General features: G+C 26.8%; 1 protein-coding gene across 1 annotated transcript; it reads right to left on the bottom strand.

Moving 5' to 3' along the window:
* Nucleotides 1-2,118: 2,118 nt before the first annotated feature.
* Nucleotides 2,119-6,168, bottom strand: LOC113385828 (transient receptor potential-gamma protein-like). Its single transcript, XM_026623658.1, has 4 exons — nucleotides 6,098-6,168; nucleotides 3,159-3,287; nucleotides 2,230-2,425; nucleotides 2,119-2,160 (listed from the first exon to the last, which is right to left on the bottom strand). The coding sequence occupies exons 1-4, from the start codon at nucleotides 6,166-6,168 to the stop codon at nucleotides 2,119-2,121; spliced, it is 438 nt and encodes a 145-aa protein (XP_026479443.1).
* Between the last annotated feature and the right edge of the window lie 2,225 nt (nucleotides 6,169-8,393).

Raw genomic sequence — 8,393 nt, 5'->3', positions numbered from 1 at the left:
TTATAATGATCTATTTCAAAACATTTAATATTCCTCGAACATTTCGTTACGGTACGGAAAGTTCCAGCAATTTGCCTTAAGGACGATGCCGTACACAACTAAATTGTAAAAACACAAAAAATTGCTATTTTTAACTGAATTTACATTTTTATTTTTAATATTTTCTATAGTTTACACATTTACCAGGGTAAAGTTCATACTCCACCCAAATGTAAACTATTATAGCATAGAGGTTATATAAAAACATCTGTTGGAAACTGAAAATTATCATGTTATAAAACAATTAAACAAAGTAAATTTAGAAATTATATCAAGATTTTATAAACTAAACAACAGTGCTCAAAAATACTAAGTACGAAATTATATTATAGATTTTAGATTTTCAAACATGGCCGTTAATCTTTTGATAGCGACATTGCATTATTTAAGGCGATAGCTAATTATACTAATTAATTTCCCTACTACTTTCAAATATTATTGTTGAAAATCCCTAACTTTACTTGTTTTTGAGATATCCGTGATGGACCTCTTTTTACCATAAGTGAAAATATTAGTGAAGGATAAGACACATTTTTTATTTTTCGATTTTTAATTATGTCATTTAAGTGTAAAATTTATATCTAAAGTATATTCAAAGGTTTACCAGCCTTGTGTCTATAGGCGGTATACGCAAACATGGCAAATTTACTATTAAACCCCACATCAAGATTTTTATTCGGATCTGATGACGTCCGCAAAAGTAATACAAGCAAGAAAACTACTAAAGACGTGTATGATCCGATGAAATCCGGAAGAAATAAACTGCCTCTCATTTGAAATGAGAGTGAGCTTGAGGCGTCTCTAAGAGAGATTTAAATATGTAATTCAATCGGGTTTGTCATCTTGGGGCACGAGAGATGTGCGGGATAAATTGCGCAGATTATGATGTATTTGCGCTGTTGGGAAATAGAAAATAAATAAAGGTACTAATAGTAGTAAATTGATTTTTGAAATTGAAGTAAAAATCATGCAGCCATGCATCACATTGAATTAAAAAAATGTAGTTTACTTTTCGTCGTGATAGGAATAAATATTTAGTAACACAATCTTTTGATAAAAAGAATCATAATAACAATATCATTTGCTTGGACATGTTGAATTTAAAGTCAATTATATGACAAAATTAATTATATAAGAACCGAAATCAAATAAACGTAGAAAATATTTACTCAAATGTAAAATAAAATAAGTTTAGTGTAGTGTATTTGTCATAACGCCTATATATAACTATATAAATTCTTTATACTGATTCATATAATTTTCATACTATATAAGACGTTTAAACGTAAAACGTTATGAATAAATAAAACGTGATATAATTTTGTGAATTATTCAGATTGTATCTGCTCTACATAAAATCTTTTCAAAAACTTAAATTAAATCAAATAGAATGAGAAGGATAAAAATGAATCCTCAAAAGGGCAGAGCACTCAACATTTGATTCTAAAACAAAGTACTTTAGATGCGACTTGAAACATGTATCTAACTTCTCTAAAAAGCTCATATATAAAAGCACGCTAAGTGAAAGCAATCACATCACTGCAAACTTTACTTTTTCATTTCGCAGAAGTTTTTCGCAGAATATTTCAGATAGAATTATTCTCAAACAACAAGAATTATATTGAGTCTTGGTGCGACTGCAGGTTACTGTTTCCGGAGGGAGCATTTATTACCTGAAACTTTGGTCAGATTACAAAGTCAAGTGTAGTTTAATTTGTTTCGTCGTGTGTAACAACTCGGCCGAACTTTGCATACAAAAAAGTTACGCAAATTTATTGCATGGCCTTGGACTTAGCAATATGCAGATCAGTTTGAGAGTTTGGAAACTTATGCAGACCAAAGTAATATATTTCGATAAATACGAATAGGAAATTGATGCAAGTAAAATAGATTATATGAATTTTTATGTCACTTTTTGTAGTCTACTTTCCTCACCAGATATGTATATTTAATTTCCAGAATATTATGCAAAAGTGAGATTTAAAACAACGCTCTCTAAATATTACTTAAAAATATTTTTAATCTTTCTATATGTTGTCTAAATTACATTAATTTATATTCCTGTATGTTTTGTTATGCTTAGTTTTGCATCAGAACTAAGTGTGTATTACTGTGTATAGCCTATTGGAATTAATAGAATAAAGAAATAAATATATTATGATTCGTTCAAACAATTTCAAAGAAACTTACCGATATGAGTTGATAGGAGTGATTCATCATCGCGATCAGTAAATTAAGTAACACCACAATATTAATAACTGAATAAGTTCCGAACATGAGCATTCCCCAAAATCGTGTGAAGATTTTGATACCATCTAACTCGAAACTGTCCAAATCTACCAATCCAAAAACTGCCCAAAAAAGCGTTTGTGTAGTCTCAAATAAACTGTTGAAAAACAATTAATATAATACATTATAAATCAATATCTGTAAAAGTTAGTAGCAATTCATATATATAGGTTCTAACTTAATAATTTACTAACTAAATAACTGTAAAAGTTTACTATAATCAATTGTAATAATAATAGGGTTTCTAGTTTGGCTCATTTAATTTCTTTTAATCAATTGTAAATCATTCGATTTAAACAAAATAAAGTAATGTGATCAATTTTATTTTCAACGCATTAGACATAGAGAGGGCGATTCAGTCAATGATAAAAATTGCAAATTTATTTTCCTGACCTACTTTTGCAGATTACTTAAAGCCGATAAGTGCAATCATGCAGATAAAGAAATAGTTTTGTGAGATAGAGGTGTTTTTCAAAAAGACAAATCGTAGTTACAAACTTTTTGTAATAAATTATAGAATATTGTAGTCAGTTTAAACAAACAAAGTAATGTTATTCTACTCATATTTAAATACAACTTTAGGAAAAAGTTAGTTGAATCGAATGTTATATTAATTAACGAAAAAAGAATATAGTCAAAATTAAAAGCACAATGTTGGCATAAATTACTCATTGAGTAAAACGTTCGTGGCAAGAAGCATGTAAGTAAGTCATACTGCAGTATTGCTACAGTATTTGGTGCATAATACATATTGGAAATCCAAAGTAATCCCAAAGGAACGTGCTTCTAGTGCTACTTGTCTGTATATTAATATTTCATCAGGTACTTACTTTGCAAAGCGCCTCCACACTGTACAAGCATTTGGATCTACAGGTTCTTGGATTGAATGGTTTGCTGGATATGATGAGCTAAAAGATTGGATGTCGGGACAACGTTTCTTTTCTAAATCAGCGTAGTACCTGAAAAGAGAATACAAATCGAAAAATGAATAAAAAGAAACAATTGATAAAAGAAATTTAGAGTTAGCCATTTCGAAAGGCTGTCATTATTATATATTAAATAAAAATTTATATTATGATTACAATTTTGATTTTCTGAACTAAAACCTTTTTACTCTAAAAATATTTATTTATCGAGGAAGTGAGATGTTTACTTCTTCATAAAATTGAATTATCGATACAACTTTTTTATACATAAACCCACAAAGAATCATCAATGTTTACTGTTCATCGAGTTCATTTAAAGATTGATTATTTGTGAAGTTTTACTGCCTTATTGCTTATCAATAAATAACGTTGGGTATCACAACAATCTAGAATCATTTAATATTATATTATTAAGATATTTTATATAAAATAAATAATCAATGAAAACATAGTTAACATAAATAGTTAATATCAAAGATCACATTTAATTACATGTATTACATTTTGTTATATTATAGTTTTTTTAAAACTTATTTATGCTTAGATATATGCGTTTTGTAATTATTTATTCATTTTTATTGTTTAATTTAGAGTTTAAAATTTAGTTTTTATGATGAATTAAATATTACTGTGATTTATTTAATAATGAATAAACACTTTCCTATTTAAAAATTGTATCATTATTAAAGTTTTCATTGTGCTCGATTCTACATGGCGTCTCCACCGTATTCAGCGCTACGGTAATAATTTATTTTGATGGATGATTAGAATATGTTGCATCATGTGCATATAAAAGGCAATTGCAGTAATCTGAATTTTAAATAAATTTTATATGGTATTTTAAAATAATTAATTAACAAGCATTCTAAATTCATAATTATCAATTGAATTTTTGAGTATATAAAAAATTGAACTTTATCAATCAAGTTCCCAAAGTTGAATAATTTATTGTTATTTGAATGAAATATTTATTTTTAAGTAAAACAATATTTCACGATTATTTTTAGCACTATAATTGCTGTTAATAATGCTATTTTTCAAGGAAAAAAAGCTCATTGTCATATAATCTTTTATAAATTAAACTATAACAACTAGAATTAATTCTTGAATGTCTACTTGTTAATGAATTATTTATGCCATATTTGAATTCAATAAAAGTTGTATAAATAAAAGTGAAAATAAGCTGACGTTTAGGAATATTTATACGTACAAAAATTACCTCTGACTTATTAATGCTTCTTTTCTTCACAAAAAGCTATGTATTACTCACAGAACGCATAATGAGAAAATCTCTTATTACGCTTCCGAAAACAGACTGTGATGTTCCTTAACGCGATTTTGCCTGCGGTTCTGTTTCTGTTATTAAATAAGTAATGAAATTTCGTGGCTTCTTGTTCTATAATAATTAATATAATAAGAAAAAAGAAGAATGCGTAAAATTTATTTATTATGAGATAAGGTCTTTGAGAAATACGTCGTGAACAGATCACAGAGAGAAAGCTGGATGTATCATTATATTACGTTTTATTTATCGATTGAAAGAAGAAGATATGAAAATTTGAAAAGCAATAAGTTTTTCATTTTTCATAAATGGTTTGGAATGGAATAAAATATGCATATATGTAAATACATATTTATGCATAAATATATGTGAAAATCTGAAAAGCAATAAGTTTCACATTTTAGACTGAGTATCTTAAAATGCAATAAAATATGATTATATAAATACTCGTATATATAAATATATATATATATATACATAAATAAATAAACGTCTGGAATTACCAAATAAAGTGTGTGTTAAAAATCTGAGTGTTGTATTGTTCATATTTAACATTTAATATTCGTTCCACTCATATCACAAAATTCTATGTTTATATATATATATATATATATATATATATATATTTTAATTTCATTCAAATTTTTTGCGTTTATAGTTTTAGCGATTTCTTATAGAATAAAAATTTTAACAATATTTCACACTCATATTTTTCATAGAATCCCTTAGAATCCCTATTGATTTAAGACAATTCTTTAAGACTGCAATTGTTATTTGGACAAAGACTTTGGAAGCTTTCATGTGGCAGCTCTTATTAAAATATAAACTAAGAAGAGTTTTAAAGCATCCTCTACTTATTGTTCTCTATTGAAAAGTATTGCACTTTTCTAATATGAGACATGTTTTATACATTTACAACCAATTATAAAATTCTTGTTATTAATATTTTTTTAAGTTTTGAAATAAATTAGAGTTGTTTGAAAATTATTCATGAGTATTACGTATCTTTAATTTTCTTATACAATATTATATGATAACATGTATATTGATTTTTCTTTATGAACATTGAAACATATTATTTGAATTAGTTAATAGTTAATAGCCCGAAATAAAGTATAATATTTATTTTGAATTAAATGTATTGAGAAACCATATCTTACAATTCAGCAACCAATGTTAACATAATTTTTATAAAATTGTTAGGTATATTTGATATTTAATATATTTTAAATTTAAATGTATTCATTAGTTATTCATAGTTCACATTTTTATATCAATTTTTATTTAACATGCTTTCATTTATAATAAAGGTTTTTTGAAATTTTATTTAATTAAAAATATATTAAAATTTTTATATTAAAAATATAAACATATAAATTTATATGAATATCTATAATTTTGAAATACCACTGCTTCTAAATCATAAATAGTTGTCAGTTAATTACTTAAAAATCAACTAAATTAAATTTTATATAAAATTATAAAAATCAATTATTTCTTTTTGTAAGTTTCCTAGTTCGACATTCCAGTATATTAAAGCTTTTAAAAGCTGTTCTCTTACAGCTTGTACATGACCCCATCTCTGGGGTGAAAATGCCTCGTTGTCTTCGCGGGTTGAAACTCGCAGCCCATTAGTTGTGAGTTGTTTTTCTAGAGGGGCTCCGCAGAGTGGTGTCGCGTTCTACGTGCGGAGGAGTCTCGCCCTTTTGTGCTTCTTTTGTAAGATGCACGTAGGATGCTTCTAACGCATCCGGCGCGACGGTACATAGATGATAGGGCTCTCAAATGTAAGAAACTGAAGAAATACTCGAAATATATATAGTTGATTTTATTTTTTAATTTATTGATTATATCAATTTATTAACTTTCCGTAGAATAGTTCTAACGCATCTGGCGCGATGGTACAAAGATGATGAAACTCTCAAATGTAAGAAACTGAAGAAATACTCGAAATACATGTAGTTGATTTTATTTTTTAATTGATTATTTTAATTTATTAACTTTTCGTGGCGTAAATTATAGTAATCGCAAAAAATTCGAAAATGGAAATTTTTATATATCTTTACGTTTCAAAGGTTTCTAAACATTTTTGAATACCTTAAAAAATGGATGTATGTGTGTGTGTATGTATGTGTGGATACAATGTTTTGTCGACGATTTTAAGAACACGAATCAACCGATTTGAGTAATTCAAAAAGCATTCGATTCCTATTGTTAAGGTGACGTGCCGATTAGTTTTTGGTAGAAGCAGGTCCAACCGTTTCAAAGATACGGGGCAAAAAGAGTTAAAAATGGTAACGCAGTTTTTGAGAGAACGAAGTATCCGGTTTGAATAATTCAAAAAAATTTATTTGTATTGATAAGAATCGTTTAAATTTATTGTGGTAGCAGGTATTAGGGGTTTTAAAAACCGAATGAAAAAAGTAAAAAAAAACATTTGGCGGTCAAAATGATGATTAGACATATCCACACCAAATTATCAGAAATTTTATACAGACAAAAGTTTAATAATAAGTATGAATTTTGTTTACATTTCTATGGGGTCCGTAACATTGTTTATCCGTTATATGCGGCGCTGACGATTGCTTTGAAAACAAGTTCAAAATTTTCAGAAAAATTTAAAGTATATAAAAAATCAAATTTTTTAATTTATATATTTAATTAATGAATCATATACTATATAACGAATTAAAATTGTTCTGAATTCCAATGCTTTTTAATCAGCTCTTGATTATGCATCTTACTTCCTATGCGCATATAATCTTATGCTTAAACAATATATAATAACATATTATTATTAATACAATTTTGAGCCGTATTTCTAAGTCTTCATTCCTTTTTAGACATAAATAAAAACTCAAATTTTAAATTATATCATTGTTTCATTCTGTGGTTTGCATTTTAAATACTTTTTAGCACTTTGTGATTCTATAAAAATATCTCTACATGATCAAGTTACTTATATATAAGTAAACTCCATTCTACCATAGCCTTTGAAAGTGAAAAAAAAAATAGATTTTAATATAGTCACCCTTTTTAAATGATCTTTGAGGCGCTACACTTTAAAAAAGCTCATCGATCGACACTTTACTGAAAATAGGGTAGAAGAAATCTATAGTAAAATTTTCTATAGAATAACAAACGCGTATTAATTAGATACAAACAAAGAAATTGAATACAGATAATTTCAAAGTAATCCTTTTCTTAATACCGACATTGAAAACTCTTTATTTTTTTTAAATAAACATAATTTTATGGAAATTTCTTGAAATGAATCAAAACACTAGTAGTATTAAATACTAAATATACATATCATAACTGGTTCTCGTGTTTTAAAATTCAATTGCAAGGCACTTTTATAGAACAATAAACTTCTGATAAGTAATTTTGTAAACTTTTAAAAAATAACATCTAATCATTTTTTAAGAAATACCTAGTCATTAAAATCAATTATATATAACACTCAAATATTAATATTATATTATTTGAATTTAACAATATTTCAAATAAATTTGAACTTAGAATGAGCTTTAATTGACTAACATGAATTGACATAAATTGTTTCTCTACAGTTATTTTAATTTCATTCAGCGTTTATGTTTTTAAACAATACTATAAAATTTTTGAGAAACTCTACAAATGGCAAGGAACTCTTTCCCCCATTATGGGGGCGAGGCACCTTCTCCTCCAACATTTTGTTCTTGAATGCGCTCCGTACAAGAAAATACATAGCTGTCAGCTATGACAGCCAAACCAGTTTTATATTCATGTCGCATTTTCTGTCGCGAATGTTAAGAAGAGATAAACTCGGTTATAAATTGTCCAGGATGCCATTTTCGGCATCCGTTCATGTTTTA

The sequence above is a fragment of the Ctenocephalides felis genome, unplaced genomic scaffold, assembly GCF_003426905.1.
Source record: "Ctenocephalides felis isolate EL2017-DRISC unplaced genomic scaffold, ASM342690v1 CF-g0.4_SCAFFOLD_03571, whole genome shotgun sequence".
NCBI lineage: Eukaryota > Metazoa > Arthropoda > Insecta > Siphonaptera > Pulicidae > Ctenocephalides > Ctenocephalides felis.
The sequence above is the reverse complement of the archived record's forward strand: the minus strand, read 5'-3'. Positions and strand labels throughout refer to the sequence as shown.

What these genes read in the sequence shown, in the direction of transcription:
- LOC113385828 (XM_026623658.1), bottom strand. Translation starts at nt 6,168, where the DNA reads ATGGGCTGCGAGTTTCAACCCGCGAAGACAACGAGGCATTTTCACCCC. An exon ending in GATGGGGTCATGTACAAGCT is followed by an intron (nt 3,288 to 6,097) that starts GTAAGAGAACAG and finishes TTCTCTTTTCAG; the next exon opens with GTACTACGCTGATTTAGAAA. An exon ending in ACTCCTATCAACTCATATCG is followed by an intron (nt 2,161 to 2,229) that starts GTAAGTTTCTTT and finishes TAATTCCAATAG; the next exon opens with GCTATACACAGTAATACACA.